General features: G+C 35.4%; 4 protein-coding genes across 7 annotated transcripts; 3 read left to right on the forward strand and 1 right to left on the reverse strand.

Moving 5' to 3' along the window:
• The first annotated feature begins 871 nt into the window (after positions 1-871).
• Positions 872-3,842, forward strand: LOC101248859 (F-box/LRR-repeat protein At3g03360). Of its 2 annotated transcripts, none has more exons than XM_004235575.5 (4): positions 872-1,058; positions 1,688-3,023; positions 3,109-3,282; positions 3,392-3,842. In XM_004235575.5, the coding sequence occupies exons 2-4, from the start codon at positions 1,719-1,721 to the stop codon at positions 3,590-3,592; spliced, it is 1,680 nt and encodes a 559-aa protein (XP_004235623.1). In that variant the 5' UTR covers positions 872-1,058; positions 1,688-1,718; the 3' UTR covers positions 3,593-3,842. The 2 variants fall into 2 exon arrangements, with proteins under 2 accessions (XP_004235623.1, XP_025886005.1); XM_026030220.2 differs by having other exon boundaries at positions 930-1,058; positions 3,401-3,842.
• Positions 3,843-4,017: 175 nt separating this feature from the next.
• Positions 4,018-5,722, forward strand: LOC101248560 (jacalin-related lectin 19). Its single transcript, XM_004235574.5, has 3 exons — positions 4,018-4,355; positions 4,476-4,688; positions 5,164-5,722. The coding sequence occupies exons 1-3, from the start codon at positions 4,347-4,349 to the stop codon at positions 5,545-5,547; spliced, it is 606 nt and encodes a 201-aa protein (XP_004235622.1). The 5' UTR covers positions 4,018-4,346; the 3' UTR covers positions 5,548-5,722.
• A 313-nt stretch (positions 5,723-6,035) lies between these two features.
• LOC101248281 (uncharacterized) lies at positions 6,036-10,942 on the reverse strand. The gene is made up of 11 exons (XM_019213182.3): positions 10,720-10,942; positions 10,325-10,390; positions 10,172-10,239; positions 9,911-9,941; positions 9,735-9,804; positions 9,203-9,260; positions 8,810-8,935; positions 7,773-7,864; positions 7,252-7,336; positions 6,428-6,503; positions 6,036-6,324 (listed from the first exon to the last, which is right to left on the reverse strand). The coding sequence occupies exons 1-11, from the start codon at positions 10,724-10,726 to the stop codon at positions 6,257-6,259; spliced, it is 747 nt and encodes a 248-aa protein (XP_019068727.1). The 5' UTR covers positions 10,727-10,942; the 3' UTR covers positions 6,036-6,256.
• Positions 10,943-13,036: 2,094 nt separating this feature from the next.
• LOC101256760 (uncharacterized protein At1g51745-like) lies at positions 13,037-19,424 on the forward strand. Of its 3 annotated transcripts, none has more exons than XM_004236345.5 (5): positions 13,037-13,189; positions 13,681-13,989; positions 15,593-16,509; positions 18,004-18,231; positions 18,334-19,424. In XM_004236345.5, exons 2-5 carry the CDS (start codon positions 13,799-13,801, stop codon positions 19,107-19,109), a joined length of 2,112 nt encoding a protein of 703 aa, XP_004236393.1. In that variant the 5' UTR covers positions 13,037-13,189; positions 13,681-13,798; the 3' UTR covers positions 19,110-19,424. The 3 variants fall into 3 exon arrangements, with proteins under 3 accessions (XP_004236393.1, XP_019068728.1, XP_010318513.1); XM_019213183.3 differs by lacking the exon at positions 13,037-13,189 and adding an exon at positions 13,192-13,414; XM_010320211.4 differs by lacking the exon at positions 13,037-13,189 and adding an exon at positions 13,198-13,384.
• Positions 19,425-19,689: the final 265 nt, after the last annotated feature.

Below are 19,689 nucleotides of genomic sequence, written 5' to 3' on the forward strand. Positions count from 1 at the left end.
AATATTTGTATGATTATAAATAATTTTATTAAGAATAAAAGAAATATTTTAAAATTAAATCACTACTTTAAATAAAAATATGACATTCTTTTTTTTTATTAGTAATAGGGAAAATAAGTTGTTGGCACAAGGAGTATCTCCCTTGTCCCCAAATTCTAATTACTTGTTTATTTTTTCTTTTTTAGTTGTCTTAAATTACTTGTTTATTTTAATAAATTAAGAAAGAATAATTTTTTTACCTATTATACCCTCAATTAATTACTTTAGAAAGGTAGGATTCTTTGAAAATTTTAACTTTTTAATTCATTCACTTCAAAATTAATAGGGATAAAATGATAAACTCGCTATGTCAATAATAATTTTCTTAATAGATATGTCAATTAAAAAATAAAAAATTACGCAATTAAGCAAATCTATACTACTTAATTACTCATTATAACTATATTTTGTTATAATTACCCTCGCAACTAACATTATACATTAATTGTGTGAGTTGACTTTGAGTTTGTATAATTAGCTACGTTTGTATATAATTCGACATAATATACAAATACATATGTATAACATACAATTATCTAACCGATATACATATACAATTTACTTCTCTCCTACTCACTGCTCTCTCTCCTATCTTTTCCAATCTCGTTTGTCATATATACAAATATATATGTATAAAATATAATTATCTTACCAATATACATATACGATTCACCTCTCTCCACTCTTTACCCTCTCTCGCTTGCCTCTCTCCTAGTATCGCTCGCCTCTCTTATCTCTATTACATGTAACTACGAATTAAAATCACCAAACTATAGTTATGTAGAGTAATTTTGAATAGTTATATATAAATGTTCCTCATTAATAAAATGTAGTAGTAGATTTGTACCTATGTGTCAATTCAAGAAAATCTATATGGCGTTCATCAGGCCCCAAAATCTGTCTTTGGGCTTTTAAGCAGAATACAAAGCCCAAGTCAGCGAACGACATATAAATATCTTGACCGGTTTCATTCAACACAGTTCGTCTTCCCAAATTCGAAGTATCTGCAGTCACAACAGGTAATTTCGGATTTTTCTTTGATTTACTCCGAGATTATTGATATGTACGATCAAATGGTTATTCGATTTGGAATTTAAGGTTTCAGGTTTATTAAGATGGTCATGCTTAGATTTCTTCGGATTCTGTTTTAATTTTTTAATCAAACTCTCATAGATAGGGTGAAAATTAATATAGCCTAACAACTGAACTTATATTATCCCTGTTACTTGCCATTCTATGATGTTTGTGTATACGTTATTTTGGCACAGCGGTGATCAATCGTTACTCAATTTGGCATTTAGGGTTTCAAGCTGATTAAGATGGTTGTGTTTAGGATGTTTTGCATTCTATCATGTTATTTTGGCACAAAATATTATTTAGTTTTTGTGTTTTATTTAAACCGCTGATGAAGGTTAGAAATTGATGGACGCTTTCCTTTTATTTTTCTTCTATTGATTTTGGATTGGATTGGTTTCCTTTTGGTCTCTTTTGGGGATTTAGTTTGCGCCAGAACTACAGATTTAGTCTTCTCATTGTGCTCAAGTGATGAGAAATAAAATGGAATTTCATTGAATCTAAACATGATTTTTTGGCAACTGTATGATATCTAAAACTTAAAACTCTACACTTATTGTTTGCCAAAACAAAGGGTCTCTAGATTTTCCAAAGACGGGAAGATAATGAAGAAAAGGAAACAAAAAGGCAGGAGACAGAGAAAGGATAGAAAAAAGGGAAAGATGATGGAGATCATCAACAACACAGATGAAAGAGCAGTTAATGTGGACAGGATCTCTGAGTTGCCTGAACACATTTTACATCATATCCTTTGTCTTCTGCGCTGGCCAGCAGATTTAGCAAGAACTAGCATTTTGTCTAAGAAGTGGAAAGTCATTTGGGAGTCTTTCACGTCCTTTGATTTTGACCAGAGACACTTCCAATGTGTAAAAGCTGCTGATAAGTGGGATCATCTCCAACCTCTACCAGTGGAGAAACAGAGCTCAATTTTCAAACAGGAGTTTGAATCCCTGGGGTTTGTGGAGCTGCCATTAATACATAAGTTCATTCTGTTTGTCGAGAATACATTAGGAACCAGACTTAAACAGTTGCCAAGTATACAGAAGTTCAGGCTGCATGTCGTCTTTTCTGTTCACCTTCTGGCTCCCTTTATGAATCACTGGATAAGTGTTGCTACAGACAAAAATGTTAATGAGCTTGATATTCATGCAAAAATGGATGGCAAGTTGTATGCCCTGCCTGAGCTTGTATTTGCTTCTAGGACAATAACTTCATTGAAGCTCTACGGATGTGAAGTGGGTGATTCTACTGCTATAAAGCTCCAAAATCTACGGGAGTTATCCATGAAAGCAATGCGTATCAATGAGAATATAGTCCATAATTTTGTACAGGCCTGCCCTCTGATCGAGGATATGCGACTGATCAATTGCTATGGTTTGAAATTCTTGCATGTTTCATCTCTGCCTAAACTAAATAAGTTTGAGGTACACGAGCGATCCAGCCTCAGGTCAGTCAAACTTGAGGCACCTGATCTTGAGACATTTTGGTTCCATGGGAAGAAATCTTCAAGGTGCAAATTAATCTTGGCTGGGTGCGGAAATCTTAAGAATTTGACTTTGAATCATTCACATATGGCAGATAAGACCTTTCATGAACTTATCTCCCACTTCCCATTACTTGAAAAACTGTTCCTGTTGGAATGCCGTACATTGCACAGAATTACAATCTTGAGTGACAAGCTGAAGACGCTCTCTCTGGTAAGGTGCCACAAACTAAAGGAAGCCAACATTGATGCACCAAATCTACTTTCATTTGAATATACTGGTGCTGAGTTGCCGTTTTCTTCCATGAATGCTTCACGGTTGCAAGAAGTGAAGCTTCACTTGAAATCCCAAAAACAGAAGTCAGTGCAGAAATTCATTGAAGGGTTTGATGGCAAAGGCTTCAAGTTGCTTCTTGCCTCCAAACAGGTTTCGAACTTCTTCTCAACAATGATTCTATATGGATTTCCTGTATGTTCTATTTTTTGCTTATACGTTCATGTTGCATTTATAGGGTGTGAATATATATGAGGAATTGAGAGGACTTCATCTTTCTTATTTTGGACCATACAAGATACAATTGACTAAATCAGCAAGAATGGTGGAAAATCTTCTCAACAGTCACTTGCGAGATTTTCATCCAAAAACTCTCATCTTAAAGACATCTCTCAGAAGTGACCTCCTCGTGGTAAGATGACTTGTCTTCATTTGATCCTTAAGTCGTATTTTCTGGTTCTTCAATGCTTTCAACTACTACAGTGGATTGGACTCAATTGTTATTTTTTGTGGAATACAAGTTCATTCAGGAGAAGATATTGAACAAAGAGAAGATTCCTCCCAGTTGTTGTAAATATTACTCAAAGAAATGCTGGCGACATTATTTAGAAGGCGCTAAAATGTCTCTGCTTCCAGATGTGTCCTCTGCGGAGTATCCTAATACGATCTTGGAACTAAAATGGAGCGACGCTGCACCTCTGCCGGAAGATGTAGAGATATGAAGGATATAGATGAGTAATACCTAGGACATATATGCATTTCCTGTACTTATTAAGTCATCTATTTGAACTAGAACCAGTTTTTTTTTTTTTTTTTTTATCATTTTACTTTCAGACGAGCTCATCCGATTTTGGTTCAAACTAGTATAGTTCAGTGGAAGTAAAAGCCGACATTGATTTTTCCCGCTCCCTTATCTGACCCAAACTGACCAAGTTCAAATTAAAGAACGTTTTTTACGTGCGTGTATCTAAATAATTCGTCAACTCCATTTTCTGATGGTTGGTTTTTGCTTGAAATTTGGACCATTTTGGGATGGAAGTTTATTGCTGTCTTGTAAATTTTATCAGCTCCCCCCCATATCAGAGAGGAACTATCTTAGAGAATTCATTGTACATATATCGGCCTTCTTTAGTGCTGGTTTTTAAGTGAAGGAATATTTCCTCTACAGATAAAAAGAAGGTGCATTAGTGATTACTGGAACAAGTACTGCTACAGTGCTAACACTACTCTCTGTCTCTTTTGCCTTTGCCATACGCATCTGATTCTTATCCAAAATCCCAACTATGATAAGATTTGCAGAGTTTCCACTACTGTCTATAGGTTAAAAATCAGTATCAGATACGTCCAGCAATAACAATGGTTTCTCTCACTATATAAACACTACAACGATAAGTTGGCTTCTACCACTATATAAAACCGGTTCTTTCTTGAAATCAACTTGATTAGGTTTGGAATCATATCTTTGCATTTACGGTGATGGACTGGGTAAGTTATCAAATTTAAATTTGTGATTCGTTTCTGAATGTAAGCAGAGTTTCATTGTTTAGACTTTAGGCTGTAAGATTGATGAACTAATATCGTGCGGATAAACTGCATGTGGAGAAGGACGAAGGAAGCGAAATAAAGAAGAGGATCGTCATTGGATCATGGGGTGGTCATGGTGGAAGCCCTTGGGATGATGGTAGCTTCAATGGAGTTAGAGAAATTACCCTTGTCTATTCTCTTTGTATAGACTCCATCACTGTTGTCTATGACCAAAATGGCCAGCCTTATCAAGCAGAGAAGCATGGAGGAGTTGGAGGCAGTAGAACTGCGCAGGTGACACATTTTAGTACATACACTGACAATACCAAAAAAAAAATAAAAAAAAAATTAATACTAGTGTAGTGTAGTTTCACTCATTATAGCATGTTAGTTACCTGCCAATTATCAGGTTAGCACGTTATTTTATTAAAGGGAAAATGGACATTAGGTAGTTCATGAAAATGAGATTACCCAAAACCATACAAGAGAAAAAAAATTCAAAGTCTTCATTGGACAGGATTGAATTTGATTCTGATACCATGTTAAGGAAACGAGTCTTAGGTTGTGAATAATTTCTAACTGATAAGGAGACAATTACTCCTCACCTAATGTAAGATCCTTTACAATTTGCATATAAATTACACCTAGGTGTTCTAATTGTAGGACACTTAACAATTTGCATATAAAACTTGAACTCTTCTCTCTTTTGGCATTTTGAGTCAAATCTTTTACTACTACGAATCTTAATGCCTGTGAATCTCAATTTCAGATTAAGCTGCAATTTCCAGAAGAATACCTAACGAGCGTTAGCGGCTATTATTGCCCGGTGGTGTATGGTGGTAGTCCTGTGATAAGGTCCCTCACTTTTAGCAGCAACAAACGAAAATTTGGACCATTTGGTGTTGAAGGAGGAACGCCATTTTCCATGCCAATGGAAGGTGGGCAGATTGTAGGCTTTAAAGGAAGAAGTGGATGGTATGTAGATGCTATTGGCTTTTATATAGCTAAAGTGAAGACAACTAGAGTCTTACAAAAGGCTCAACAAAGTCTAGTGAAACTTGCATCTTCTGTGTCTATGAACTACAAATCTGGAGATGAACCAAAAAAGTATTCTTATTTCTACAAACCAACTATTCCAAAAACTGAAGCATAGGGAACTGGACCTCGAGTCAGTCAACCTGGTTCCAATTCGAGCAATCCAAAGAAGATAATTTACAAGGAAAGATCTCCCTATGATTTATGAAAACTTGTGTTCATTCATAGTATGTAACTCAGCTATCTGTACTATAAAGAAAAACTAATATGGTTTAACAATCATTTCTTGTTGACGTTTATGCTTTAGTGTTTTATATATTTATATACGCCTTTTCCCCCCCTCATCTTAATTGATTCATGGAAATCTGCAACCTCCCATCAACAGAGATGCAAAGTGGTAATTTTGAAACTTGATAATTATATTGTGTTTTTCATACACAACAAAATACCTGAACCACCTAAAGCATTCTAGCTTTCATGGTAAGACATGTTTAGTCTCGGTTCTTCCATTATTGGTTTGTATTAGTAAATCTCCACCCTCACCTCTTCAACAGAGAAATGGAGAGTTTTGAACATATCTAAATCCAGAGGGAGCAGATGAGCAAATTTTTAAATTGAAACACACAAGCATCATCAATAAATCTTTAACCCATCAAAAAGTGTATTTATATCTCAGTGAACATATGTTCAGCACTCGTGCTGTCTGATCTAGGGCCAAAACTGGCACAGGTACAACCTGCAATACCTCATTACAACATTTGAGAAATGAGCAAAATAATACTTCCACATTCAGCATAAAACAAAAGTTATCTTGACGTTGAATCTGTTTAAGAATGAGATGATGAATCTGTTTTCTCAGCCAAATAGTGCTCAAGCATATCTTCTTCATCATCATCTGTTCACACAGGAAAACATTAAAGATAAAAATAATCACGTCATTAAGATCCACAATCAAATGAACAGAGAAGTAAAGCACAAACAAGAAAAAGAAGATTGACCTTCAAAATCATCATCATCGAAATCAATATCATCCATGTCTTCATCAGATTCTTCAGCAGTAGCTGCTGCAGCTTTCTGTTGACAGAAAGAAAAACCTATTTAACAACCGCACACATAGCCATATCATGAACCCACAACCTTCCCTAAGCAGCTTATGCAGTAACAGCACCTCATACCCAAATCAAATGAGCTACCACTACATACAGCAAACACTTGTGTATACTATCTTAACTGTTAGAATTAATGTATGGTCAGGGAACATTACTAGCAGCAGGCTAATCAGAAGGAAAGGGAACGGGGCCCAGAGCTACACTTTTATCATACAGGTATTCCTTTCTCTGAGCCCCATAACCCTTGTCTCAGTAACACAAAAAGTTCTGACAACACAAAAGTAAAAGATAATAGAACAAATATCGAGATCATACTAAAAATCAGGTGAGAGGGTAGTCATTGCTTGCATCTTACATTTTTAACCCGGCTGAATGCAGAAAAACATCAATACATTGTTATCATGTCTTAGACTAATGTCAGTATATTTTAGCAAAGAGAATTGGACGTTTGTCTTATATAACATTGCCTTCACATTTGTTAAACACCAAAAAGGGAGACAGACTCCACTTAATGGAATACTTATGGAACTCTGGTCAGTATCTGCAAAATTGAAACTATAGCTCGGTGTCCTCTTTAACAGAAATCATTTTGATGGCCATTTTAAATTTTCAGTTTCCATTATAACATAATGCAATGCAGGCATCGATGAGAATAAAATAGCATAATTTCAAAATTAACTTAGAAACAACAACTACGCAACAGAATACATTACCCCACTGGCTCTTCCACTTTCAAACCATTGCCTCCCTGTGAGTTTCTTTTCCTTCGAAACAGAAAGTGCTGCATCTGGCATTAACCTGAACATTGATATATGGTTGCACATCATAACCAAAATAGCCCAATTTAGAAAAAAGAAATGCTGAAAGTAGTTCACCAGCCACAAGTTTCTAAAGCAAAAATGTTGAAAGCACAGGAGTTTAAGAGGTAACATAATATGGCAATAATCAACACATTCTGTCTATATACTCGTCGATACAACATTTCCTAATATCACCTGTTTAAAAGTCCCTGCACTCTACAAATAAGAAAAATAATAAACATTTCACTCTGGCAACAAAGTGCCCCTAAAGTTGCCCAAAATTTATGATTATCACAGATTAGGAGTTGATGATTTGTTTTTCTGTATGCAGCTTCACTGGCATTTCAGAAAGAATAATGCTTCTAGTTTAGTGGATGAAGAAGACCCACTTCAGTGCTACAACCTTGGCCAAGAAGCAGATGCAAAAAACTTACTTGGCTCTTTCCAGAGCTAGTTCAGCTTCAAATCTTTCCCTCCATGCCAAGAATGTTTCAACCGTAACTGCTTCTCCATGTGGAACAATTACCTAAAGTCAAATGAACAATAACATTAAGCGATCAAGATTCAAGGCCAATCAATCAAAATAAACTACTTGACGATTTTCCAGTAGGTAGTTCAAAAGGGCACCACAGAATTGCTTAATTAATGTAGATGCAAGCTAAATCTGTAAGGTTTCCAGAAGAGGCTAAGTAACAAAAGTGAAGAATTGAAGTATTGGTCACCTCTGACTACCTTGACTGAGAGTCGAGAGATGGATATAACCGTCATATCACTTTCATGCTCAAACTACAAAAACCATAGCACTCACACTGTTGACAACTTCAGGAAGATTTCAAGTACATTCCAGTATCTTGGCCAGGCTGGCCTTCTTAAGTCAAAACACAAACTATTTTTTTAGCTCAATTTCTGAAGTAACATTAGAAGAATATATGTTGGAGCCTCATCCAAGTACCATCAGGATAGAACAACCCCACCCTCGTTTCCCTTTTGAATTCGAGTGGATAAGTTATCAAAATCATACTAAAGCAACTAGGTCTTGTTCAGTGTTATCAAAGGCGCGCTTAATCCCGGAAGGAAGGAACAAAACATGTTGAGTGCTTTGCCTCACTTCATGGGCACGTCAGTGTCCTCATCAAGGCTATAAGACATTTTCCCTTGCCAATGAGCGTAATCCTAAAAAGGCGACACCAAAATAATTCATATTTCACTGTAGCGTAATTCTTTCTTTGTTCATATATTTGTTATTTTTTAATAATAATTATTAGTCTTGGACTACATATACATATATATTCGTGCTTTGTGCTTAAATCTCCAATTGACCTTAACGCTTTCTTGTGCATTTTGCCTTTGATAGCACTGGTTTTGTCTACTCAATAGAAGTTGGGAAATCATGATTTATGTGTCAAAATCACTGAAATCTTCGATTTATGATTTTTCAAGTTAGCAGTTGATAAAGGCTCATTTCACTTACTTCCTCTTTTTTGGCTTCATCGTCTTCAACACCTTCGTCGGTCTCCTGAGCAAATCTTTCAGATAGCCAGTCTTTAGCTGATGAGACCAATGTGTAGATCATAGCCATGCCAAGATTCTCAACAGCCTGTGAATGCAAGCATTCATATAAGTAGCTAAGACAGAAAAAACAAGTGCATGAAATTACAAAAGAGTAACACTAGCCAATTCTATAAATTATTCCACATCAGTAGCTAAATACTAAAGACAGGAAAGATAGAGAGAATAAGGCTTCTTTTTGGGGCCTTCAGGGTGAGGTCATAGCCACTACCACAATAATCAGCCAAATTTTCACTAGCAGAAGAAACAATATTACCCAGGAGCATATTGCATATGATCAGGGCTTGAAACATACCTCTTGTTCAAGCTTCTCTTTCAATGTTTTCAGATCTCCAGAATGAATTCCTTTTAAACTAAAAAAACAAGAGAGAGATCATAGATGTATTAGTTGCACAAAGTTGCTTATATCACATCATAATAGTAAACCAAAACTAAGATAGCTACTAGGCACCTACTGTTATGCTGACATAAAAATGAGTTCATACTAACATCTGCTGTTAAGAATATTAGCAAAGTGAGCCCTTTTAAGAACACAAAGATGGATCACTCACTTGATGGATTAAGTCTTGCTGGACCACATTAATATTTGAGTTTGTTATTATTAAGTCTGTCCTACAGCTTGTCATCTTTGCAAGAAACAACATAAAGGACATGCATTTACGATATGTTGAAACGTGGGTAAAAGGTAAAGTCCATTTCAAATTACAAGCAACAAAAGAATTTAAGGACAATTCCCTTTGTAATGTAGGCATTGAAGAACAATGTATGCAAATATAGAAAATACTACAGGTCCTGGGATGGCATAACCTAGTGCAACGTTAAATTACCTTGAGACATTCAAAAGTGGAGGTTCATCCGGATATTTTTCTGTGTGAGAGAATATTAAAGCCAGTCGAACTGCACCAACAATTTGTACCAATCATTGTTAGCGGGAGTTCATTACTTGATGAAAAATAAGTAAAGAAGAGAGCTGCAGAGGAAATAACTGTGAAAATAGCAAAACCTGATGATTGTGTAAATTCTTCGTCCTCCTCCTGTACAAAAAGCAAAGTTGTAAGAAGTATGATAATAGTAATCAAAACAGCATAAATAAACTGGTGAAAGAACCAATAACATGCAAAGTTCATTTTCGCTAGCGCAACATAGACAAGGACAAACAGAAGCTCTACTACTTATAAACAATTCCGGCTTTAGGCACTACTATGCAGGTCATATCATCAATTTGAACAGCCAAGTAGTAAATGATACCAAAATTTCTGCGTACCTGAGGAGAAATAGTAATTTGGAAGCATCGATTTGAAGTGTTTAGCCCACTTTCACTGGAGTGAATTTCTATCAGAACCACCATAACAAAGTTATCCAATAAGATTAGATAACAGAGCAAATAAGAAACAACTTATAAAGGACGGTTCTGAACCTTTGAATTCATCCATAAGAATTGCTTCCAATGCTTCGATTTCCATCTCTTGCTCCTGCACATAGTCTAGTCCAAAGTTCTAATAAGACAGATATAGTGATTGCAATCAATGAATTCCACTCTATAACACACCAATATATTCAAATACTGTATAGCATATGCCTAGCACATATTCTCAGGATTTGTCACAAATTCAAATATGTAGCTTAAGTATATAATTGTTACTTCATATATATATGAAAACAGTTCAATTAAGTGACTTCTGGATTTCTTCCGATTACATAGCTCATATACTAAAAATCCTCCTGCTATAAACCAACAGCTCAACATCTAATGAAAAATAGGTCAAATAAGCTCAATTTTTTGCGAAAAATCAAATCTTTTAAGGAAATTACCTGTCATGATTGCTCTCTAGGATGAATTTCTCACTTTTTCTTGCTTCGCGATCACTCAAACAGCAGACAGAGACAGAGACAGACTCGAGAGAGCTGTAGAGAAAAAAAAAACCTAGAGCTCAATCTCAAGAGAAGCAATGGAGAAGGCTACGACGTCGTATTGGAGTTTCACTCGCATGAATCTAGGGTAAAGGAACCTTACTGAATTCACAGTGATCGTGAGAAATCAGAGCCGTAGATCTCAAACACATTTAAAAGTCAAACTCTTTATAATTATCAAAGAATCCTGGAGTTCCTTTACGTGACATCTGAGTTCATAAGGTTTGCAACGTTATAAATATCAACCCAAAATAGTCTGATATTTATGATTTAAAACTCAAAATCGTACTTGAATTTTTAGATGGAGCTCTCATAATCCCTCATATTTGTAATATGCTTGTGCATTTTTATTTCTCCCCTAAATATACACTTATTTTTTAATATTGATTTTGTCATAGTTTTATGTATGGAATGCTTAATACTTTTTATATATTTAGTATAAATAATAACTTCATGTAAAGAAAGTGAGAAAAATACCTTATTTTATTTAATAAAAATATTATTGCGGCTAAATTAAAACCCATTGTTTTGTTCAATAAAAATTATTATAGTTGAACTAAGAACACATAGACATATCTAGAGATGATAATCGGACGGGGTAGGGCAAGTTGAGTTTAACCCATAAATTTTTTCAACCCGCCTTAGATAACAAAATTTTTTCATTTTCAGTCCAACCCGCATAAACCTCCACACATGAACCCTCCAACATAAATTTTAAAAATATTTGCCTTTTTAAAAATTAAGTTTGATAATAAAAAATAAAAATCTTACAAATAAATATATTTTCTCTTTAATTTGTATTGATTAATAGATAATAACTTATTTTCCTTTTTAAATTTCAAATAGGAAGTATGTAAGAAAATGTATTAGTTTTTATTGAGTAATTTCCATTCACTATCTTGATGTTTTAGTAACATTAAATAAATTGTCTTAATAAATAATGTTCTATAACTCTTATAACATGTCAAAAGTTTAAAATTAAATTTGAATCCGCATAAAATCGCATAGACCGCAACTCACCATGCCCATAATCCATTAGGTTTTAAAATCACTTCAAACGGACTCACATCTCACTTGCTCCGCTCAATCTTGAAAACTGCCCTACCTACATAGCCATAAAATTGTCTCCGCTTCGCTCCATTGTCATTCCTAGACATATGACGTTGTAAAAAAATAAATATTTATACTGTTACATGTGAAAATTAACAAGATTCACCTTTACAAATATTTATTAGGTTCAACAACTTTTCTTTCATAGTAATTATTAGCTTCATATTCCACCATACAAGCCGAAAACCAACAAAAATTAAATCTTAAAAAAACATTTATTATTCTTATGAGATTTTACTTAAAGGGACATTAAATAGAAATATAATAGGAAGACCTTAAAGTGTTACCTCTTTTTTCAATTATTATTAGGATATTTGTTAATCAATTCAAATATATTAGAAATAAAATTTTTAGAATGAAGCAAAACATAAAAATTCTAAAAATAGACAAGTCATTTTAGTTTTAAAAGTAAATTCTTTAGATAGTCGTTCATGTTTGACTTAATTAGATAATTACTTTTATATTTTGAAAAAAATAGTCACGCGTGCAAAAGAACTTTTTAAATTTTCGATAAAAACAGATTTCGCTAATGAAAAAGTCTTTAATGCTATCTAATATCTTTTTTTTCTAAATATTTTTACGAATATACTTTTTTTTGAATATAAATACATTTCGTGTTAAAAAAAAATAATCTGACATGACATCTTATTAAAAGTAGAGTAATATACTAAGGAAAATCAAAATAATTAAGTAATATTGTAATCTTAAAAAAATAATGTTATTAGATAAATTTCTAAACACAAATAACTATCTTAAAATGTAGGGCGGTTTGGTTCTATATGAGGCTCTAGGGGTTAAAAATTTCCATAAATTTAGGTAGGTTTTGCCCACAATAACCATCCTAGTGAGAGAATTAATGCTTTAAAATGTAGAGGTCAACCAATTAATCAATGCTTTAGTTGAGGGTTAAAGTTAACAATTTACTTATTTCACGTGACAAGTTATTGCAATTATGACAAAATAGAGGGACACGTTTTCTTTGATCAAAGATTCAAAAGAAAGGACCCACTAACAAGTAGACAAAACAGAGGTGTAGATATCTTATTGTACAACCTGTCGTGCTGAATCACTAAACTTGTTTTCCAAAAAAAACAAATATTAATATAATATATTATTTTAAAGAAGAAAAAAAAAAAACCTCTCTCTCCCTCTCCCTCTCCCTCTCCCTCTGAGCCTTCTGTGTGAGCGTGCGAGTGAAGACGGTTCTTTCTCTCTTCTCTGTTTTGGAAGAGAAAATAAAAAAGATACTAAAAAGGAAAAGGTACGTTCGATCCATTTTTATTTGTTCGTGCAGAGAGAAAATACTATTTTCTGCTTCATTTGTTCATCAAGTTTCTACTTCTATGCGGCGACCACTTCACTCTCTCTGTTTAGTTCATGTATATATGTATGTATGTTTTTCTCTGAAACTAAAATCTCAATGTGTACCAGAGTGAAAGAAGAAGAAAAAATGGAGGTGGGTTTTGTTCTTTTATAAAAAAAAAGGGTAAGTGTCATATTTATAACTGAAGATTTTTTCCAGCTAGATCTATCTATCTCTGGCATAAACCCTTCAATCGGTTTTGTTCTGTTTTTTTTTTAACTCATTCATTTGTTTTTTTTGTTTGCGGTGGTGTTTTAATGTTTTAGATACCTGGGTTTTTGTGTTGCATGTGAGAGTTCAATTCTTTCTGAAAAACATTCTGTTGATTATTATTAATTTTTTTTTGTGTTATGTAGTTTAAAGGGTTATGTGCATTTTTTTGATGATAGGTAAAGAGGTGATTTTTGTGGGGCTTTGGGCATGCTTAGGAATGCTGTGGATTGACTGAATTTTGGAGATTTTTTCCCTTGTTTTGTAACCCGGTAATCTCGGGTGGCTTTGAAGGAGATGGGGAGTTCTGGTGAGTCTGTTGTCAAAGCCATTGATGCGTCGGTTGGGGGTCTGGTGTGGGTCCGGAGGCGGAATGGGTCATGGTGGCCTGGTCGGATTTTGGGCTCAGATGAGTTACCTCAGAGTTGCTCTGTTTCACCAAGATTAGGGACCCCCGTTAAGCTACTTGGAAGAGAGGATGCCAGTGTGTAAGTTTCTGTTCCTTCTGTTTGTACATTCATCTCTGAGCTACTTTGCCTTTTTATATTTATTTATTTATGGTTTATTTTAACGGCAACCCTTTAAGTATGAAAATTTAAGTAATTTGTTTGGCACTTTCTTTGGTGGTTTCTGGAGGCGTGAACATATTTATAAATTAGTTCTTCTTCTAATGGTTTTCTTTCAAGGGTGAAACCGTGGTCCTTTTTCCTCTAGTTTTTGCTTTAATCCAAATCATTGTTCCCACTCCTACACTTGTCAAATATGGATTAAAAAGAGATTAGATACTTCTGTTCTGTTTTACATGCTTAGAATTTGGATAGGATTTGATAAATTAGCTTAGAAGCAGCAACTAGACAAAATGAAAGTAACATTTGTTTTATAGAGTCAAGTGAAGGAAAGGAGTTCACTGAGTGTATGATTCAATCTTTTGTGGCTGCTAAGATTCCCGTAGTCACGAGTTACTATAGTTTTCGGCTTATAGTGTCAGTTTGGAACATAAATTTAGATTTAGTGTGTCAGTTCACTTCCCACCTATAGCAGAACTAAGCAAATGGCACTCATTGCCGTATTGTGAAACAATAAACTGTGGTAGCTTACTTCTGACAATTGAAACATGAAAAACCTGCTGAATTAACTTGTAGTGTTAAAGTATTAGCTCTTCATTTATACTTTTTGTAATACTAGAGTTCTTATCCTCAAATTCTGAGTTCCTTATATATATATACACACACACACACATTTCAGGATAATATGAGTTGTCTTGAAGAATGGGTCAGCAATGCAATCTATTCAGTCTGCTTCTATTACTTACGGTTTTAGTATCTCCATTAAGCTTTTTTATGCTATTTTCTTTGTCATGAAATGTTCTATACTGCTTGTGCCATTTATGCAGTATGTACAGCAGTTTCTGGCTTTGAAAATTCAATGTAAGAAGTAAGATCACATTTTAGGTGTTTATTGGCATTTGTCGAGTAACAATGCTGTTTTTTACTTTTTCTAGTGTTGTAAGCATTTTGTCATATATGTGTGGCTTGCAGGATTTTGTTTTGGCAACATGGGAAATGTTCCTTCTATTGATAAAGTTGAGTTCAAGCTAGCTAAGGTTACTATGATCCTAACTGTGGTTCTTGCCCAGTGGCATCAAGGACAGAAGTCATTTGGAGCCCCTTTTTAATATATTCCACTCTGAATCCAGTTTTACATGTTCCTGGCAAATTAATGCCAGTTCAAGTGGCTCAAAGTTCTTTTAGGGCACTAAAAGCATCTTAGTACTTTTTCTGTAATTGCACCAGCTTCTCCCAGTTATGGAGACATTACTTCCTTACTAATCTTTTGGCCTGCAAAACAAATAAAAAGGAGAGATCAGCTCCCTTGCTATCCTTTAGCCTGCTAATGCTTCAACATTCGGACTTGTGGTGTTCTATTTTCACAATCCTATGTCTTTTACTTTGTCTAACCCAGTTTTTGTCAACGGAATTGTATTTTTCTTGCTCTTCCCATTTTAAAGAGTACCAACTGTTGAAGTGAACATTTTCTTTTTCCTTTTAGCTCGACTCTTGATGAAGTGTCTAATAGTTACTGCTGTTTCAGGGACTGGTACAATCTTGAAAAATCTAAGCGGGTGAAAGCCTTCCGTTGTGGGGAATATGATGAATGTATTGAGAAAGCTAAGGCTTCTGCTGCTAACTCCTCAAAAAAGGCTGTCAAATATGCTCGAAGAGAGGATGCCATTATTCATGCTCTAGAGATTGAAAGTGCTCGTCTCGGGAAAGACCATCCGGATTTTTTCTCAAGAAAAGAGAAAGAAGGCGGAGAGCATAATACCATGGAAGAATCACATACTTCTTCTAATCCTCTTGAAGATGGTAAAGAGTTAGTTGAGGAACTGAATAGTTCCGAAAATAATTCCAATTCGGCTCAAGAACTGTCTCAATCAGGTGTATCATTTGAGGCGCCAAATCTTACAATTGCATCTGAGGATCAACCTGTGTGTGGGACAAGGAGGAGAACACCAAACGACTCAGAGGATGATGGAACTGAGGGAAGTAAACGCATGAAAGGACTTGATGACCTGGGGACGGGTGTCATGTCATCTCTGAAAAGGAAGCGATCTCAGGTGGCACATGTTCATGATTTCTTAAAGAAGAAGAGCCGTCGCCGGCCCTTGACAAAGGTTTTGGAGAGTACAACAATGGTGTCTGTTCCTATCACATGTGAACAACTTCCCAGTCCAACTGGCTCTACTCTTGCAGGGGTATCTGAAAGCAAAGTTTTTGCGTTACAATCTAACGAATCTGGGAAAAGTTTTCCTACAGTACTGAATGACACGGATGTTATCTCAGAGAATGGGAAGCCATTGGACGTATTTGGCCACACTAATGATTCTTCCCTTGTTAAGCACGAACAGAAAGAGAATGGAATTTCCAGTATTTTGGGGTTGCCTGAGAATGGTTCTTCTGACAGGTTGTTTGATGTGCCGTTAGTTGCAGAAGAGAAGCAGTCTGCAGGTATTTATGTGCATTAACAGAGATTTCTTTGCATTCATGGTTTATAATCTACATAGTAGTAGCAGTGTTATTAAAACTAATTTAAGGTGCGTTTAAGTACTCATTAAAGCCAGGTTGTGTGTTTGACCTCACTTAGGTGGTGCTAAGTATTTAAGGCGTGCACCTCATCACCAACGGGTCTATCTTTAAGTGAACAGTACTAAGTATAAATATATTTGACAACTGATTACATCAATTGTTAAAAAACATTATGCTTAAATTTTAGTGATTAGGAATAAAGAATAATGAGTTTAGTATAAGAAAACTTTCTTAAGAAACACAAAACTATACATTTCAAATAATTTTTTAACTTGAACATCTTGTTTTTAACATCATCTTATTTGCTAGTTATAATTGTTTCTGATCTTTTATCCAAATATTATTGTTTATGTTTGTAGTTATTTTTCGTTGCATTATTACCCCACACACATATTCTTCACTAGTACCTTTCTCCATTTAAGCTCAAAGCCCCACACTTAAATTCCCCCCATCAGTGTCGGAACTTCTCTGCGCTTTTTGCTGACTATACTGCACTGTAAGAAGACCCAAGGATCTGGAGCAATCACAATTAATGTTGTCTTTGTAGTTCTTGTTGCACACGTGCCACTAGTGCAGGCACTGAAAATGGTAACAAAAGCTAGCCTTAGAGGCCTTTTTTTTGATCTGTTAGTCGAAGATCCCTCATAGATTTTCCCTTGGAAGTGGATAACCTCTGCATGATATGGTGTAGAAGAGCATACATGCAACATGATTTCCTTTTCTCTTCAGTTATGGAGGACCTAAACTAATGTGTTCTATGTCTTATGGAAGCCCTCACATATTGGTCTTAGGCATTAGTCACAACTTAGTTTAATTAATTTGAAGTGGTAGTTTTGGTGAATCTTTCCTCTTTAACTTTGCAATTGGTTTTACATTAAGTATTAATTAGAGACTAGAGTAGGTGACTCTTTATAATTCAATTTTCTTCTCTACTCGATGTTGGGGTTTGTGGCTGAGTTTGGCAGATTAATTAGTAGAGGCACCAATTTTAATCTTATGGGTTCCACACGGATGACACTGTCATTTTTATGCACTAACCTTATATGCCAGCCATCTGCATTCTGCCCATCTTGAACTTCTGAGCTTTCTCTCTAGAAAAACTTCTCAACTTTGATTGTTTCAATAAAGAACTTATTTTCTGTGGAACTGTTCAAAAAAAAAAAGTTTGTGTAGAACGTTTTCAGTGTGTCAACTTGTCATTGTACTTACCTTTCTACATGGGTTGTCTTCAATTTCTTTTCTTATCTATGTTATGAGTTTCGAATAGTTCTTTTGCCAATGATTTCTGAAGCAATTTTATTAAAAAAGCTTCTCTTTTCCTGTTTATCGTTCCTCTTCTGATTTTATATTTCTGAATTTCACATGGTTGCAGTTCTTTTGGCTGATTTATGCTGATATTTTTATTTCTCCAAACAGGCTTGTCTCCTATAGTATCTTGCACATCTCAGAAAGCTCAAGGTGCTGTAGGGGCACAGTCTAGCCAGGGCAGCCAAGTTGAAGCTATGTCGTTTGGGAGTGAGGAGCTTAATGACTCAGGCTCCACTAGTTCTGGTAGTGAAGATTTTCATTGTTTCAGCCAACAGAGGATGGTGAAAGGAACATCAAAATGGCAGTTGAAAGGAAAGAGGAATTCGAGGCACACATGTAAGATTAAAAAGAAAGATTCTGGACAATGCAGAGATTTGAAAGATGCACTAAATGTATATTTGGTTGCTATAGATCATGATTCATTCCCTCTTTCTCCAGGTCGGAAAGTAGACAACTATCCTTTGAAGTCAAGACCAGTTACGGAAATTCAAGTGGATGAGTTGCGAGGTTGGAGCAGGAATGTTTCTCTTAGAGAAGCTCAAATGAAGGGGCCAACTGCAGACCTGCTTACTCCACAGAGGTTGCTACCGTATCGTCAGTCTCGATTTACAGTTAACCCCAAATATGAGTCATCAGATTTCTCTCTTAGGCACCACACTGCTGATTCCTCACTGTATGATGTTAATCTTGAGGTCAAAGCGAGCTATCGTCCACAGCATGTTCCATATATCTCCCTAATGAGCAAATTGAATGGTCAGCCTATCATAGGTCACCCCCTCACAGTTGAAGTTTTGGATGATGGCTTTTGTGATAATCTGCTACTCAGTGGATCTGAGCACTATAGTAGCAGCTATGACTTAGATGAGGATCATGGTGAGAACAGCTCAGTTTTGCATAGTGCAAATATTGTTTATGAATCCAAGCCGAGTTCTGCGGGTAGGATTTCGACTAAGCATCGTATGTTGAAACCTCGCAGTTCACCAGCAAAGTCGCCCAAGACACGGAAAAATGGCCTTCTTTCAAAGAAGATTAGAAAATTGTCTTCTTTAACCGGTTCTCACCAGCAAAATAGAGAGAAGAAACCTGTAGTAGAGAAGCTTAAAGGACCTGCGGTAGCTTGTGTCCCCTTGAAAATAGTGTTCAGTAGGATAAGTGAAGCATTAAATAACTCAATACGACCTGCCCACCGTTCTCTTGTACCAAGCATTGGTTGAATAATGTTCCATTGATCAGAATGATCAGAGTTAGTGAACTATGAGAGAATTTGTTTAGGAATTCTGATTTGTAGCAGCCCAGTCTGGATTCCGGAGTTGAATCATTTCTGTACAATAACAGGGTGTGATCACTGGCGTTGAGGAACTTTGCTGATCGGCTGCTTTGTTGGTGTATATAATGTAACATTAGCCGAGGTGTAAAGATGGTATTCTGATATTAGGATTGGTTCAATTCTTCAACTTTGATTGTTGATAACTTGAAGTTTTCATATATTTATGGTACGGGTTGCACCGACTAGTCGGTGCATTTTACAATTTTCCCCTTCCCTTTTTCTGTATTTTGAGATGTTGACAACTGAAAGGCTTGATTTGAAAATGAAATGCCCGGAGCTTTCAGCATATGAGATCCGAGGTGATGAATTTTCATATTCTCATCTCAAGGATGGTCTTGTTATGTCAGTCTGAATCTGCGTTTAGAAGGGATATCTTTGGTGTATGTTACAGCAAAAGTGATCAGGTTTGGACAAACTGAAACTTGTCAAAGATTATGAGTCAGTAGATTTACTTGTGTCACTATTTG

Source organism: Solanum lycopersicum, chromosome 3, assembly GCF_036512215.1.
Source record: "Solanum lycopersicum chromosome 3, SLM_r2.1".
NCBI lineage: Eukaryota > Viridiplantae > Streptophyta > Magnoliopsida > Solanales > Solanaceae > Solanum > Solanum lycopersicum.